General features: G+C 44.2%; 3 protein-coding genes across 7 annotated transcripts in view; 2 read left to right on the top strand and 1 right to left on the bottom strand.

Annotated features, from left to right (window-relative positions):
• The window catches only part of afg2b (AFG2 AAA ATPase homolog B), an 11,611-nt gene extending 9,665 nt beyond the window's left edge, over positions 1-1,946 (top strand). For both annotated transcript variants that reach the window (XM_071401043.1, XM_071401042.1), the window contains 2 exons: positions 1,403-1,528; positions 1,771-1,946. In XM_071401043.1, the coding sequence (XP_071257144.1) occupies positions 1,403-1,528; positions 1,771-1,908 (264 nt within the window). In that variant the 3' untranslated portion in view covers positions 1,909-1,946. The remainder of the gene's footprint in view (positions 1-1,402; positions 1,529-1,770) is intronic.
• A 613-nt stretch (positions 1,947-2,559) lies between these two features.
• slc30a4 (solute carrier family 30 member 4) lies at positions 2,560-12,988 on the bottom strand. The gene is made up of 7 exons (XM_071401044.1): positions 12,580-12,988; positions 9,112-9,258; positions 8,663-8,816; positions 6,617-6,845; positions 5,970-6,075; positions 5,101-5,235; positions 2,560-4,599 (listed from the first exon to the last, which is right to left on the bottom strand). The coding sequence occupies exons 1-7, from the start codon at positions 12,986-12,988 to the stop codon at positions 4,445-4,447; spliced, it is 1,335 nt and encodes a 444-aa protein (XP_071257145.1). The 3' UTR covers positions 2,560-4,444.
• bloc1s6 (biogenesis of lysosomal organelles complex-1, subunit 6, pallidin) lies at positions 12,869-17,233 on the top strand. Of its 4 annotated transcripts, none has more exons than XM_071401046.1 (6): positions 12,869-13,007; positions 14,855-14,955; positions 15,609-15,789; positions 16,124-16,211; positions 16,381-16,467; positions 16,692-17,233. In XM_071401046.1, exons 2-6 carry the CDS (start codon positions 14,883-14,885, stop codon positions 16,809-16,811), a joined length of 549 nt encoding a protein of 182 aa, XP_071257147.1. In that variant the 5' UTR covers positions 12,869-13,007; positions 14,855-14,882; the 3' UTR covers positions 16,812-17,233. The 4 variants fall into 4 exon arrangements, with proteins under 4 accessions (XP_071257147.1, XP_071257149.1, XP_071257146.1 ...); XM_071401048.1 differs by having other exon boundaries at positions 15,629-15,789; XM_071401045.1 differs by lacking the exon at positions 12,869-13,007 and adding an exon at positions 13,850-13,933.
• Positions 17,234-18,114: the final 881 nt, after the last annotated feature.

The following is an 18,114-nucleotide window of genomic DNA, read 5'->3' on the forward strand; positions in this document are numbered from 1 at the left end:
AGGTAACTATTACCACCTTCACCTGAACTACAGGTAACTATTACCACCTTCACCTGACCTACAGGTAACTATTACCACCTTCACCTGACCTACAGGTAACTATTACCACCTTCACCTGAACTACAGGTAACTATTACCACCTTCACCTGAACTACAGGTAACTATTACCACCTTCACCTGAACTACAGGTAACTATTACCACCTTCACCTGAACTACAGGTAACTATTACCACCTTCACCTGAACTACAGGTAACTATTACCACCTTCACCTGACCTACAGGTAACTATTACCACCTTCACCTGAACTACAGGTAACTATTACCACCTTCACCTGACCTACAGGTAACTATTACCACCTTCACCTGAACTACAGGTAACTATTACCACCTTCACCTGAACTACAGGTAACTATTACCACCTTCACCTGAACTACAGGTAACTATTACCACCTTCACCTGAACTACAGGTAACTATTACCACCTTCACCTGAACTACAGGTAACTATTACCACCTTCACCTGAACTACAGGTAACTATTACCACCTTCACCTGAACTACAGGTAACTATTACCACCTTCACCTGAACTACAGGTAACTATTACCACCTTCACCTGAACTACAGGTAACTATTACCACCTTCACCTGAACTACAGGTAACTATTACCACTTTCACCTGAACTACAGGTAACTATTACCACCTTCACCTGAACTACAGGTAACTATTACCACCACCTGAACTACAGGTAACTATTACCACCTTCACCTGAACTACAGGTAACTATTACCACCTTCACCTGAACTACAGGTAACTATTACCACCTTCACCTGAACTACAGGTAACTATTACCACCTTCACCTGAACTACAGGTAACTATTACCACCTTCACCTGAACTACAGGTAACTATTACCACCTTCACCTGAACTACAGGTAACTATTACCACCTTCACCTGAACTACAGGTAACTATTACCACCTTCACCTGAACTACAGGTAACTATTACCACCTTCACCTGAACTACAGGTAACTATTACCACCTTCACCTGAACTACAGGTAACTATTACCACCTTCACCTGAACTACAGGTAACTATTACCACCTTCACCTGAACTACAGGTAACTATTACCACCTTCACCTGACCTACAGGTAACTATTACCACCTTCACCTGACCTACAGGTAACTATTACCACCTTCACCTGACCTACAGGTAACTATTACCACCTTCACCTGAACTACAGGTAACTATTACCACCTTCACCTGAACTACAGGTAACTATTACCACCTTCACCTGAACTACAGGTAACTATTACCACCTTCACCTGAACTACAGGTAACTATTACCACCTTCACCTGAACTACAGGTAACTTACCACCTGAACTGATCACCCCTCTTTCTCCAGGCGCGTGTGTCCATCCTGCAGGTGTGTACAGAGAAGATGCCTCTGGATGATGATGTGTGTCTGGAGGAGCTGGCTAGACACACTGACCTCTACTCTGGAGCAGACCTGGAGAACCTGTGCAGAGAGGTACAGAGTACCAAAACACACCTCCCCTGTAAATGCAACATACTGTACCTGTCCCTTTAATCCTTCACAATGAGGTATAGAGTACACCAATACACCTGTCCCTAAAGTATAGACACAATGCTTTCTTCACCAGTCACTTTCAGAAAATTGCATGTTTTAACCATAGGAGAGAGATTCAGCAACATGTTTGTTTATACCATAGAATGAGTGCTGCTGGGGTTTAACTGTAATGTTGTCTGCAGGCGGCTCTGTTGACCCTCCAGGATGAAAGTATGGAAGCTTCTAGTATCAAACACCGATACTTCCTCCAGTCTTTACAGAGGATGACTCCCTCTCTCTCGACCCAGCAACTACAGACATACAAAAACCTCTTCAGATGACGCGTTGGACTTGGAAAATAAAAATTACATTTAGTTTCCTTTTGTGGGTCTGTTGGCTGTTTTTATGGCGATGAGTTGATGGTATGTAGGCCTAATTAGTACATCGGGATGATTGTCATTTCTGTTGACACCCTCTTACTGATTGTAATACATCAGCACACAGGATCTCCACTTTCAGTATTTCCCAAATCCAGTCCTCCAACAGCACACACTTGTTGTAGCCCATACAAAAACACCTGATTAAACTGTAAGGGCTTGATGATTAGAATCAGGTGTGCTTGTCCAGGACCACAACAAAAATATACTGTTGGTGTAACTAGAGGTCAGAAACTGCTAGTTCATGGGCTTGCCCAGGGAGTCAAGGTCAGGAACCCCTAACCCGGGAAAACCGGTGCCCCAGGGACCACCGTCCTGTTTCTCACTAGAATTCTGTCTTATTGGGTAAAGGATCATGGCCAGGCAAAGTCATAAACATTGAAATGTTTTGACCTCCCCACAGTTAATGGAATATACAAGTGTAAACTAAGTCTATTTTAGCTAGAAAAGGGAAAAGTATTTTGGCTAAGTCAAGGAAGCTTACCAGCAGCATCCTGTGTTGAATACCTCTGCTCTAGTCCCCTTTAGAAGCAGAACAAACCACAACTCTTTAAGTCAGTGTTCAAAAGACATGTATTTCTAAATGTAACAGGTTCTTTATTCACATGTTTCCAGTCAATGGATCTGCCAGTTGAGTAAAGGGAAGTGAGAGTGACACTCAGACAGGTCTTAGTCTAGTGATAAATTAACTCAGATTGATAACCATGAATCATTTAAACAAACAGCTGATCATGTGATCAACCAGGTAATACTGCATCCTGATGTTAAGGGAATAGAAGTCTCGGTTCCAATGCCCATATTAGTATGCCATTTGGGACGTATCCATACTTCATTCTACGTAGTAGTACACAAGTGTGGATATTGGAGCAGAGCCTTAAGTGTTCAGACTGAAGGAATGAATGTGCAAATCACTGAAACACTGGTGAGTGCTGCTGTAGAGAGCCAACCCTGACATGAGACCAAATACCTTTTAAAATTAACATAAAATAAATCAAAACAAGAGCAACAAGGCAGGTAATGCATATACTGAACTGATTTGCAGTTAAAGAAAATGTCATTTTAGTCTGTTCCACTCAACATGTTGATAAGCTTGGACAGGAAGACTGACAGTGGTTTAAGGAACCAACCAAGACCTGAAGACATAATGCGAAATGTATTTATATTACGCACACAATGACTGAATTATGCTTATGATAAATATTGGCATCTCACAGCCCTCAATGCTTATGGAACAATACTGCATTTCTGAAATGTTGACAGAATCAATCTGATAAGCAAATAAAACTGGCTGATATTAACTAGAAGCAGTAGTCATGTATTAAACATGATTCAAAGTCAGTTTCCTGTTAAAGAAACAACACCTAAAGTGTGTGTGGTCAGTACTCTAAATTCAGATCACCCTTTTAACATAAAAACACATCCTCTCTGTCTACTGGTTCAACACGGTCAGTAAAGGAGAAGCCATTTTCAAACACATTAGCAAAGGCAATATGGACACGATCATCAGATCAATAATACAATCAGATGTATGGATTAACCTTTTAGAGACGGCCTGGGCCTCATTTCTGGCTGTGCCTGAAAACGTTACTAGCTTCCTCAGTCCTTCCCCCCCCCCCTCAATTCCTCTCAAAGCTCATTGGTCGTCAGAGGGTAGGACCTTGGATCCTCTCCGCCAATTAACTTTGAGGAGTTGAGGAAACAAGGAAGAAAGGATTGGACAGCTAGTAACATTCAGACACAGCCTCACATCAACCTAGTCAAACACTGATACACTAGAAAACCAATACTAACGTCAGATAATCACACAGTTAACTTGCATTTCTGTGTAAGTTGTTGCATTGGTGTGCCAGACTTTACATACAGGTGCATATCTCATATTAGGATTGGTCCTTAACAGGTCAGAGTAGATCCCAGAGGTTCTACCTTGTGAGGAGAGGATGAGAGACACAGTGAATCTTAATTGTCCTGAATCTGATGTCCCCCCCTCAGAACTTCTCCTCCGATGTGTTGAGGCAGCAAGAAGAGAGGATGCAAGGAATCAAAGAAATAGAATTGAGATGAACCCACAGAGACACATTCCCTGTTGTCACCCCACTGGAAACAATATAACACCTACAGTCAAAGTATAGAGCGCTCAAACAAACATAACACAGTTCAATTATAGAAGTACCAAAAAAAGGAATAATGTTAAACATTTACAGGCTTTAATGGTGATTATAGATCTTTTGTTTTTGTTGAGAAGTTAAGATTTTCAACCCCTCTTCAGAAAGCTTTGCAAGCAGGTCAACAGCCCAGGAGGAATCAGCTGTCCTTTAAAAATAAAATGTGCATCTGACTGTCAGTCCGAATATCCTGGCGATGGCATAGACCAGATCAATTCACAACGCTTTGGCACCAGTCTGGTTTAACGTCCTCAGACTGTGTGTGTTTTTAATTCAGGCTATGCGGTGGACTCTCGGCAGTGTGTACAGGTGCGTGTAGCCCTGTTTCTGTGTGTCTGGACCTGCACGGTGCACCTGGTCAGGCCGTAGGTGTGGATCAACAGGTGTCTGGCCTTGGCCTGCACGTCCTCCCACGCACTGGCACTAGAGGGCGCTAGAAGCACAATGCACAGAAATTGGTTAGGACACTGGCTCTTCATTTATCTTTCATCGATTCCTCACATCCTCTCTCGACGCCTCCTTGTTAAAATCCATTGGAGAAGTAGGTCCGAGGGAAGGACCTTGGAACTTCTCCAATACAGTTGAGAAGGGTCGAGGACATAGGATGTGAAGAATGTGCACCCCTTTAGTCCCCCGAGTCGCGCAGCGGTCTAAGATACTGCATCTCAGGGCTAGAGGCATCAATACAGACCCTGGTTCGATTCCAGGCCGGCACAACCGGCCGTGATTGGGAGTCCCTTAGGGCGGCGCACAATTGGCACAGCATCATTGTAAATAAGAATTTATTCTTAACTGACTTGCCTAGTTAAATAAAAATCACAGATAGACTATTTGAGATACAACCAGAGTGTAGAGTTCCTAAACCCATCAACAGAATGCACTCCACATGCCATGTGTACAACTAACAAAGGAGAGGAAGTCAAAGGTCACTCACAGAGCAGCAGGTGTGCGAGGGCGGAGGTCTTGTCACCGGTTAATGCCCACACGTTGAGCTCGTCAACTGATTGGACGTCCTCCAACTTCAGAAGGTCTTCTCTGATTCGCTGAACGTCCACATGCCTGGGTGCCCCTAACAGCAACACACACTTTCAGTTTCATGACACTCAGAACGTCAACATTGTTTCTCTCTAGCGAGTCTTGTTGCCATGTACAGTAAGTTGCTAGCAAAAGACTTGTCCCTTTCATAGCGTGAGAACAATCTACTATTATTTAAACACTATGGGACATTTTTACAGCTCCAGATTAGGCAATTGAAAGTGTGTTTTAGTGCAGGACTAAGTATATTAAAGCAGATCTATATAATCATGGTTAGAGTTCATGGCAGTGTCAGACAGGAAGTGAATAGAATAAGCATTTGTTCTGATGACAGATCTGTCTGGTTAACAACGAGCAGAAATATGACGTAGTTTATCGCCGTCCCTCCAGGACATGATGGTATGATCTAGATCAGCGGTTCCTATTACTGGTCCTGGGGCCCCCCCTGGCAGCACGTTTTGCCCTAGCAAATCAAAGGCTTGATGAGTTGAATCAAGTGCTAGGGCTTAAACTAAAATGTGCACCCCTTTATGCCCACAAGACCAGGACTGAGGACCACTGATCTAAATCACACAGTACACAGGTTCCCAACAACACAGTTTTGTTGTAGCCCCAGACAAACACCTGATTCAACTAAACATCATCCCCTCAATGAGTTGAATCAGGTGAGTTTGTCCGGGGCTACATCAACGTGTACTGTTGAGGGGACTGGAGTTGGGAAACACTGGGCTAATATATGAACTGTAATACATGTAGCTGTTGTCTCACCCTCGAGGACGATGACTCCCGTGTCCCGTATGATGCGTATCGTTGTGAACAGCACCAGGATAGAGAAGATGTAGGTACAGATGGGGTCCGCCAGCTTGTACTCTGGCTAGGGGGGGGCAAAGGTCAGGTCAATCTAACAGCTTGGTCTTTAGGCACAAACTGAAGGAAACAGACAAATAGTTCCTTTCTATGTGGACTCGTCCAATAAGGCAGGGTTTCCCGAACTCGGTCCTGGGGCTCCCCCTGAATACAGGTTTTGGATTTAGCCGTAGCACTACACAGCAGATTCAAATAACCGACTCCTCATCAAGCATTGATGATTTGAATCAGTTGTGTAGTGCTAGGGCAAAACCAAAACATGCTGCCAGGGGGGGGCCCCAGGACCATAGGTACAAAGCCAAAGCATGCTCCCAAGGGGGACCCCAGAACAGAGTTTGGGAAACCCTGCAATAAGAAACGGTAATTTGCGTTTTCCATTGCAAAATGTTATACAACTTTTTCCTGTTGCATGGACTAATGAACACAACCCTGGCCCGACCAAGAAAGCCCTTAAACCATCCCATTCATCCCCTCAACATTAAAACAGTTCCAAAATAAATGGATCTTTAACCCCTCTTCCTGCTCCCAGGTCAGACGTTGCAGCCTACCTTGAAGCGTACGATGTAGGCAGCTATGAGGACCCCTATACTCTGGACCAGGTCTCCCAGTGCATGGATGAAGGCTGCCCTGACTGCCAGGCTGCCCTGGGGACCCTGGGCTGAGGGGCCACCGTGGCTGTGGCCATGTGAGGGTGGAGGGGGAACACCGTGTGAGTGACCATGACCCCCGTGGGAGTGGAGGTGACCGTTACCGGTCTGGTTCAGGAGGAAACCCATACTATATAAATAAATATGAGAGGAGAGAGATTTGTCAGTTTGCTTTAACTTCTGGTGGCCGTTTAATTATGTACTACTACGTTTAATCATTACTATACATGATTGAGGCTACACTATCAATCATCTACACACACCACGCTCATCAACACACTAACGGTTTTGACTTGAGGTTATTATTTATAGGGGTGCCAGGTAGGTTGTGCCAACCAGAGAAAATATTGGTTTCTCCTTTTGGTTTGGGAGGGAATGAGTCCCATCTGGTCCGTCAAGTCTACACCAATACAAAGTACTTATGTAAAAGTCAGGATGGAAATACACTTTTAATAAACCCTTAAAACATTGGAAATGACGGTATTCTTTTGCGTGGGTTGTATTACCAACAAATGATCACACACAATAATAAAACACATGAGTTCTGGTTCCTCCAGAAAGGTCCTGTACCTCGGGCCTAAAAGAGTTCAGGGAACTCAAGTGACCTTAGTCACGCAATGTTTGTCCGTTCATACAAGTGTAGGTAAACCCAGTATCAATCATACAATCAAAATAACAATTATTTTACCGCACAACCATAAAGCTTATCCAATCTTAATAAGTCCTCAACTACTACTAGCTACATAAATCATCACGGTATACATCACACCAAAACTAATGAAATACAGTATACAAAAAGTTTGTAGTCAGTCGGTCAGTCAGACAATCCAATCCGCTAACAGATCTCCAGCGGAGAAAGGCCACGAAGAACAACGGAGAGGTGTAGTCCACGGACGCAAGGAGTGGATCCGAGCCTGGGTAAAGTCGCTATTAGGCTACAAAGCACACTTTTAAAAAGCAACAAAACAAACGGAATAGAGCAGCTTCGGAACTGAGGGTTGAACACATCCTCATTCGCGTCGCCAACACAACCCCACTTTTGCGCAGCTGATGCTGGCTATTTAATTGGGAATTAAAGGGGAAGCGCCCTATTAGAAGGAGAAGCACTGAGACGGTTCAGACAAATTCAGGGCCGTCACAGTACGCCACCCTCATCTACACACGCCGCCCTGCATCTACACACGCCGCCCTGCATCTACACACGCCGCCCTGCATCTACGCACGCCGCCCTCATCTACGCACGCCGCCCTCATCTACGCACGCCGCCCTCCATCTACGCCCGCCGCCCTGCATCTACGCCCGCCGCCCTCCATCTACGCCCGCCGCCCTCCATCTACACACGCCGCCCTCCATCTACACACGCCGCCCTCCATCTACACACGCCGCCCTCCATCTACACACGCCGCCCTCCATCTACACACGCCGCCCTGCATCTACACACGCCGCCCTTCATCTACACACGCCGCCCTTCATCTACACACGCCGCCCTGCATCTACACACGCCGCCCTGCATCTACACACGCCGCCCTGCATCTACACACGCCGCATCTACACACGCCACCCTGCATCTACACACGCCGCACTTCATCTACACACGCCGCACTTACCATCATCAACAACACTCTACACACGCCACGCTCTAACCAAGTGAGTCACACAATTGAAAAGTAATATAGCTCCAGTAGTGTGGAGTGGAGACGAGAAGACCTTTGTACTGCAGTAGTTTATGACATGTCATCATACACTGACTGTGGGTCTTTTACAGCCAGACACACTGCTGTCCTTGGCTGGAGACAAGGAAGCTTCATCATTCATTCACTCTAACTGGAATCCCTCCTCCCCACTGTCAGGGCAGATGAGCGTTCTGGTGCATAATGACTGCACTCTCTGTCTGTGTGTGTGACAATGCATGTGTGTGTGCATGCAGGTGTGTACTCAGCTACTCACACTAGGTTGACAGCGACCCCCACAGCTGCAGTGATGAGCATGGCATCTCCGTTGATTTCAAAGTTCTGACTGACAGTTCTCTGCACCGCCTCGTTCAACAACACCCCCGTTAGGATGTAGATGAGTAACACACTGATACCGGCTGATACCACCTCTATGGGGGGTAGAGACACAGAGATGAGATGGACCAAATAATGTACCGGCACGTTTATACTGGACAGCTGAATGTAACATGTTAACAGTTTACTGTCTGCATCTATTAAACAGGAGGCTCTGAAACAGTAGTAACCTCTGAGCTTCTCAATCACAAAGTCACTTTCCTTACAGTCTGAAGAGAGAAACATGATACAAGATCAAAACACTGCCGACCTCACATTCCATCTCAAAAATATGTTAACTTTCTAGATGTATCTTTATGGAACAAGAGGAGAGGAGTAACAGTAACGTACCTAGGCGATGCAGTCCGAAGGTGAATCTGTTGGTGGGTGGTTTAGCAGACAGCCACAGTGCCAGCAGAGACACCACTATCCCAATCAGGTCAGTTAACATGTGGAGAGCATCAGTCATTATGGCCAGACTGTTAGCTACATAACCACCTAGACACACAGAGACATTAAATACATTATCGGCAACAAAATTTCACTTAGGGCCCACAAAAGGCTAGGGCCGGCTATGACTGCACATGCGGGTATGGATGGAACTGGGTACGCAGACCTGAGAGCCACTGCTGCCCCTCATGATGAGTTCAGATTGTGGCCCCACCCCATCAAAGTTGCCTATCCATGACCTACATTATAACCTGCCTATCCATGACCTACATTATAACCTACTAATACATTAGGCTACATAGATAGCTGTTAGCTACATCTCCACCTACAGACCCACACAGATAGCTGTTAGCTACATCTCCACCTACAGACACACACACACAGAGCTGTTAGCTACATCTCCACCTACAGACACACAGAGCTGTTAGCTACATCTCCACCTACAGACACACAGAGCTGTTAGCTACATCTCCACCTACAGACACACAGAGCTGTTAGCTACATCTCCACCTACAGACACACAGAGCTGTTAGCTACATCTCCACCTACAGACACACAGAGCTGTTAGCTACATCTCCACCTACAGACACACAGAGCTGTTAGCTACATCTCCACCTACAGACACACAGAGCTGTTAGCTACATCTCCACCTACAGACACACAGAGCTGTTAGCTACATCTCCACCTACAGACACACAGAGCTGTTAGCTACATCTCCACCTACAGACACACAGAGCTGTTAGCTACATCTCCACCTACAGACACACAGAGCTGTTAGCTACATCTCCACCTACAGACACACAGAGCTGTTAGCTACATCTCCACCTACAGACACACAGAGCTGTTAGCTACATCTCCACCTACAGACACACAGAGCTGTTAGCTACATCTCCACCTACAGACACACAGAGCTGTTAGCTACATCTCCACCTACAGACACACAGAGCTGTTAGCTACATCTCCACCTACAGACACACAGAGCTGTTAGCTACATCTCCACCTACAGACACACAGAGCTGTTAGCTACATCTCCACCTACAGACACACAGAGCTGTTAGCTACATCTCCACCTACAGACACACACAGCTGTTAGTTCATTCAAAACTGGTATTTCTCAGAACATAATCAAACACACATTACATTTCTCATCTTAGGTGTGTGTGTGTATTGTTATGGCAGCAGGTGATTGTACAGGTACACTAATACCACCATGTGTTGAACATTCCTCCACTCTTCACCTGGGGCCAGGTATGAGGGACGGGTATGACCGACTAAGATTCCAGATCCAATCGCAATTAGAGGTCGACCGATTATGATTTTTCAACGCCTATACCGATACCGATTATTGGAGGACCCAAAAAAGCCGATACCGATTAATCGGACGATTTTTAAATGTATTTGTAATAATGATAATTACAACAATACTGAATGAACCCTTATTTTAACTTAATATAATACATCAATAAAATCAATTTAGCTTCAAATAAATAATGAAACATGTTCAATTTGGTTTAAATTATGCAAAAACAAAGTATTGGAGAAGAAAGTAAAAGTGCAATATGTGCCATGTAAGAAAGCTAACGTTTAAGTTCCTTGCTCAGAACATGAGAACATATGAAAGCTGGTGGTTCCTTTTAACATGAGCCTTCAATATTCCCAGGTAAGAAGTTTTAGGTTGTAGTTATAGGAATTATAGGACTATTTCTCTCTTTACGATTTGTATTTCATATACCTTTGACTATTGGATGTTCTTATAGGCACTTTAGTATTGCCAGTGTAACAGTATAGCTTCCATCCCTCTCCTCGCCGCTACCTGGGCTCGAACCAGGAACACATCGACAACAGCCACCCTCGAAGCAGCGTTACCCATGCATAGCAAGGGGAACAACTACTCCAAGTCTGAGAGCGAGTGACGTTTGCTACTAGCTAGCCATTTCACATCGGTTACACCAGGCTAATCGCGGGAGTTGATAGGCTTGAATTCATAAACAGCAGAGCTGCTGGCACGAAAGTGCTGTTTGAATGAATGCTTACGAGCCTGCTGGTGCCCACCATCGCTCAGTCAGACTGCTCTATCAAATCATACTTAATTATAACATAATAACACACAGAAATACGAGCCTTAGGTCATTAATATGGTCGAATCCGGAAACTATCATCTCGAAAACAAAACATTTATTCTTTCAGTGAAATACGGAACCGTTCCGTATTTTATCTAAAGGGTGGCATCCATCAGTCTAAATATTCCTGTTACATTGCACAACCTTCAATGTTATGTCATAATTACGTAAAATTCTGGCAAATTAGTTCGCAATGAGCCAGGCGGTCCAAACTGTTGCATATACCCTGACTCTGCGTGCAATGAACGCAAGAGAAGTGACACAATTTCACCTGGTTAATATTGCCTGCTAACCTGGATTTCTTTTAGCTAAATATGCAGGTTTAAAAATATATACTTCTGTGTATTGATTTTAAGAAAGGCATTGATGTTTATGGTTAGGTACACATTGGAGCAAGGACAGTCCTTTTTCGCGAATACGCACCGCATCGATTATATGCAACGCAGGACACTAGTAATATCATCAACCATGTGTAGGTATAACTAGTGGTTATGATTGATTGATTTATCTTTATAAAGATAAGTTTAATGCTAGCTAGCAACTTACCTTGGCTTCTTACTGCATTCGCGTAACAGGCGGGCTCCTCGTGAGGCAGGTGGTTAGAGCGTTGGACTAGTTAACCGTAAAGTTGCAAGATTGAATCCCTGAGCTAACAAGGTAAAAATCTGCCGTTCTGCCCCTGAACAAGGCAGTTAACCTACCGTTCCTAGGCCGTCATTGAAAATAAGAATGTGTTCTTAACTGACTTGCCTAGTTAAATAAAGGTGTAAAAAAATCAAAAATCGGCGTCCAAAATTACCGATTGTTATTTAAACTTGAAATCGGCCATTCCGATTAATCGGTCGACCTATAATCACAATGTTGATGTGGGAGTACAGTCTACAGCTGTCCCCAGCCCTGGTCCTGGAGAGATACAGGGCGTACACTGCAGACTTCAATTTCAGCCCATCACTAACACTCTTAATTCACCTAATACAAGGTGTTGATGATTAGTTGGTTAGTGGAATCAGGTGTGCTCTAGCGCTGGGCTTGCAGTGCTACCGCAGTACCTCTCCAGGACCAGCGCTAGTGAGTAGGTCTACTCAGGTTACTTCAGTTTGGAACTTGGAAGTCAATGCTCCAAACATCATACCAAATTGATTTGATTGGAACTTGAAGGCCACAGCTTTAACCTCACAGTACTAACAGTGTATAATGAGAGTCTGTAGTCAGTACTGTAACACTAGTGTAGTGTGTTTTGTCTGCTCACCTATCAGTTCTCCAATCATGAAGAGGAAATACAACACAGAGGCGCACGCCAACTTCTTCATCACTCTCCTCCGTTTAACCCCCTCTCTCTTCCTCGTGCAGCTCTCACACTGCGACCGGTCCATGTTGACACCGGGGCTCCCCAAGCTCCCCGAGGACGAGTCGAGCAGCGAATCGTCATCATCCACCACCACTGTGTTCACCGCGACGCCGTTCGACGGTGCCCCTGCTGCGTAGTCCTCCATATCACCGGAAACCACCACTTTGAGTTTGTTGAACTTGGGCGCCTCATCCTCCGCAAGCTCGTCCCCAGAGAGGTCAAACGGCGCCGTGTCGCTCAGGTCCCAGTCCTCAGGCTCCTTCCTAAAGGCGGACCGCACCTTGCTCATGAAGCTCGCACCACCGGACATCGTTAACTCCAGTTGACAGGTCAGTAGCTGTTAACTTTCAATTATACCGTTCCGAGCTTGGTGTGCTTGTCACCATACGGCCGTTTTATAACGTACTGAATCAGTGGTTGTGGTTGTAACGTTACATCTGTGTTGACACACCTGAAACATGGAGATAATTAATCATTAGCAGAAAGAACGTCCTATCGTTACTTAGAACACACCCAGTGTCTGTTAAAACGGCACAGTATAATAAAGAGGATTTATTTGAAATGTAATAGCTAACTGCACAACAGGTTGCCATTTGTAAGTATGTTTCGATCGTCTACCCGTGTAACAGAATACTCCGAGGTGGACATTGATTTAAGGAAGCCTACATATTCAATTTCATGCACTGAAAATGATAACTATTCCATTTCAGAGAATTCTGATGATTCGAGGAGAACTTCAATGGGGGATAACAGCACCTCCAACAGAAAAGCACACAAACAATGCATCCACACTCGGCTGAATCAAAACAGCTTGCTAGTTGTCTGCATGCAAATTACTCGTTGTCATTAAAGAAATTAACGTTGAAAACAGCTTGTAACAGCTACACAAAATAATGTCTGGCAACAACTCATCCGTCCAACAAATCGATTCACCATTGACAGAGGGGAGGCTTGATTGGTTAGCCAAGCTAACTCGGAGACTCGAGTTCTGTTTTTAACTGAGCTGAAAACATCACATTCCTCTTACAACATGCGTTAAAATTACCGATCGTCAGCCTCTTCTAGGGGAGACCATTTCCTCACTGTGATTCTGTTCAAAACCATTTCTCTAACAACATCGCACCGTTAATAGTTTTAGAAACAAGTAATCAAGCTAGATTCGTTCAAACAGGAAGTCCAAACACAGTCACATGAGTGACGCCCTGTCACATGATGTTTTCCAGACGTTGCCGTTCTTGGAGAGCTAATTTCAAAGGTAAAGTGTTCAAAATCATCTGTATATTTTACAATATAACATGATTGCCTCCATTTGGAATGACTTGAATGTGTTTTGCTGCCTTAGCTAACTGTAGAGTGGACAGCATTTTGTAGATTTATTCAGAATGGCATAGCTAGCTAACATAGCCAGGCACCATAGCACTCTCCTAGACGTGCTGATATCAAACTAGCTAGCTACTATTTGATCTATTTTATTGATACCTGGTTGTGTTGTCTGAGTCAGGCATTCACTTACAAAGGACATTCAGCCAGGGCTTGCCAATCCTTCCCTGAATAGCTACTGGCTTTTCAGGCATTTGCACCAGCCCTACTGTAACACACCTGATTCTACTAATCACCTTTGATCAGCTGAATCAGGCGTTTTAGAGCAGGGCTGGAATAATAGTCTGCACACTTCTCCAAGAGGAAGTGGGTTTGCAACCCCTCAGTAGGTTCAAGGGTCCAAGTGGCTAACATCTCCAGTGTTTCCCCTATATTAATTTAGCAGTGGTGGGGCACCATTTTTAAAAAACAAGTTAACTTTTAACAGTTCATATTGTGTTAACTCATACCCAAATAATGTTGTTGACTCATCCTATACTTGTATTTGCATAAAATAAAAAACCCACCTCAAACTTTAAAAATAGGCTTGCTATTTTGTCATATAGTGTGATGTAATACTCAGAAGGATGAGCTGGCCAATCAGCAGTCCACTTGCATTAATATTTTTAATAACCAGTATACGCCCACACCATTCCAACACAGAAAAGCTTTGTTGACATACTTCATTACCATTTTTTGGAAGGAAAACTATTTCACTGATATTGTAAGTAATTATAGGTCATCTTTCATAGAAATCTGGAAACACCAGGCACACCGCTAAACAGCTAATTTTGCCGCTGCTGCTTGCTTTCTTTAGGCTGTAGAATCAGACAGTGACGAACAACATGGAGACAGAGGGGAGGGCAGATGAGGGTTCCTCGTCTCAGCGTGACCCTCCTCAGAACACTGGCAGCTACGGTAACTAGTTATGAGTTGCACATGCTTATCTCAACTCTGAATCAGACCCTTATGCCTGATTTGGACTACAGAACCAAACTGAACCAAGTTGAGTTGTACTGGGCTGGCCTGGTTACATATTCACAATAGTTTCTGGAACCATGCTGGACAAGACATTGTGAAAATTAAATATTGGAGCCAGGACAGTACGGTTCGTGTCTACCCTAGCGTGTGAATCAGTCACTTTCCACTGGCAGGCTTTGCACCAGTTTTTGGTCCAAAGATGTTTATTATAATAATAAAATAATTTGGTGTGTGCTTACAGTATATTTGTCTTATTTGAATTGGAAATGTGTTCTTTGTATATCCCCCTCTCCCTGAGATACTCTCAGAGTGTGGGATCACGGTCAGGGTCTGCCATTATCAACGGCGGCCCTGGAGCAATTAGGGGTTTTCACCTTGTCGGCACGTTGATTCGAACTAGAGACCTTTTGGTTACTGGCCCAACATTCTTAACTGCTAGGCTACCTGCCACCTCCGAGACCTGTCCCAAAAAAGCCCCAAAAAGTCTAGGGCCATGGACCTACCCTGACATGAGGTCAGACTGAAAGGAGTGGGACTGGTCTTTCTACATATGACCGGTTAGAATTGACAACGTGTTTATTGCCCCTCAGATTTCAGTCTGACTCCCCAGGACTCTCGGCCTAAAGAGGACTCCCAGCCTGCAGAGAAATCAGTCCCTATTGAAGAGCCCATTGTAGTGGACAGAAAGGCCATAGAGAAACTGACAGAAGGCCTGCTCTCTCACTACCTGCCTGACCTCTACAGCTCCAAACAGGCTCTGTTGGAACTCAAGTTAGTATTCAAATCACATCAGACATTAAAACAAATCCTTGGGCTGCATCCCAAACGGAACTCTATTTCCTTTAAGGTGCACTACTTTTGACCAGGGCCCATAGGGTAGTGCAATATGAAGGGAATAGGGTGCCATTTGGGATGCACTTGTTGTTTCCTCTAGTCCAGTTTCATCTTTCACTTTCAGTTTATTAGGAGGATAATGATAATTCACAGATCACGTCGGAATTAGATTCTACTTTACAAGATAGTATTCTCTGTCCATGTTACAGATGTGGTGTGTGACTGTCATGTGTTTGTGGCTCTTATGTTCCTCTCCTTTCCTCTTGACCAGTCAAAACCAAGTCATCCTGCTGGACACACTGGACCAAGAAGTCACCAAATTCAGAGATTGCAACTCCCTATTGGATCTAAACTCACTGGTACATTTGTCTGTCTGGCTGACTGTCTGCCTGTCGTTCTGTCCTGTCTGTCTGTCTGTCTGTCTGCCTGTTGTTTCAAACACACACAGCATCTGAAGAGAATACTTTCATTGTCCACCCCTCCTGCTCCCTGTAGGACTGATGGATGTTTGTAACCAGTTTGTTTCAGTTCACAGAGGCCAAGTTTTATCACGGTAAACTGGTGAACATACGTAAAGACATGATCATGCTGCACGAGAAGACAACTAAACTAAAGGTGGGTGACTGTTTATTTTCCCCCCAGAATGGACTATTGTTGCTTAGCTATTGCTCACCACATAGTTTCTCCACCTCCTCCATGCATTCTCTCCTTTTCTATGGTAGCAGTTGATAAGAAATTGTTGTTTTAAATGTAAACTTAAATTTGAAATTACTGACATTGAATTGAATGGGAAACTGGGATTAAATGTTTTTTAAAACAATTTGTCTCTCTGTCTCCAGAAAAGAGCATTGAAGCTCCAGCAGCAGAGACAGAAGGAGGCTATGGAGAAAGAACAGCAGAGACAGAAGGAGCTGGAGAGAGAGAGGCAGCTGATTGCCAAACCTGCCAAGAGAACATAGAACCATCCTTGAACTCTGTCCTAACTCTGTCACTGCCAACTATACTATAGAGCCAAAGACGAGGGATGCGCCACACATGTCGAGGGCTCCGATCCTGACCCCATCTCTGGTTGTTGAACGAACAGTAGACCAACTCTATTCCTCAAGATGACACTGTTCATCCATGGTTGTTGTCAGAAAGTCAGACATGATTTGGTCTCTTGTATGCAGAGGTGTTAGGACAAGTACTGCTTGTATGTAGTTTTATATTCATAGGTGTCAAGATGATTACTGCTCCTTGTTAGTTTTTGTGGCCAATCATGCTGTTTAGATCAGAAACAGCACACGCCAGCAGTGATTATTCCTCACTTCATCCTAAATGTCTGTAATAATAGAGATTTCCGAGGTGAATAAAAGAGAGGAGCAGATGAAGTCAATCAAAATCAATCTGGTTTAATACAAGTTGTAACAGAGAGACTCCTCCAGCACAGAAGCAGAGAAAACATCTCTAAGTGTGTTTTGAGTAAGTTTGAGGGGTGAATGCAGCATATGGGGATGTGAAACTTCCTCCTCAGCATGAAGTGTCCCCACTAAGACGCTTCAGAACGGCGGTCACCTGTGCTAGGAAAGCAGATATCCTGGGGTTCCAGCTGAATTAGGAGGAAGCAGTACTTGCTAAGGAAGCAGTGATCCTTTACATAAACAGGCCCTTATTTTCTAATGTCACAGCACCAATGTTTTGTAAACACCAGCCGAGAAGCTTGTAGGAAGTCACAACATCAGCTGCTACAGAATCACAGTGTCGCAGAATACAATAACAATCAGTGTCCTCCAGTCTGGCGTCCACCACTATCAACAGATATGAGAACAATCCAGAACATTCAGCATCAAGTCTAGTGACCATCAACCCGTACACAAATGAGTGTCCTAAATAGAACACTGGAAATCATGTGTATTACACAAAAGGAAAACATCTATATTAAGCATTGTATTAATTGCTAACTAGCATTAGCGCGATAACTGTAAGCCTGACTGACTTACAGTCATTGCGCTAACGCTAGTTAGCATTGGTTCGCTAAAGTACCTCTATCTTCATACTGGACAAGTTCATCTGACTCTGGGGAAGTAGATAAAGGGCCTCGCTGCCAAACTCCCAAAGTATCCCTTTAAGTGAATATGCTGAATATGAGCTTTGTGCATCCTAAATTACAGTCCTCTGTTTAAGTCATTCGACATACCCACCAAAAGTGGCATGCAAATGACCAAATATCTCAATGCATTTTCAAATGTAACATTACTACATATTTCAAAGTGTGAAGATGTC

This window comes from Salvelinus alpinus, chromosome 5 (genome assembly GCF_045679555.1).
Source record: "Salvelinus alpinus chromosome 5, SLU_Salpinus.1, whole genome shotgun sequence".
Classification (NCBI taxonomy): Eukaryota; Metazoa; Chordata; class Actinopteri; order Salmoniformes; family Salmonidae; genus Salvelinus; species Salvelinus alpinus.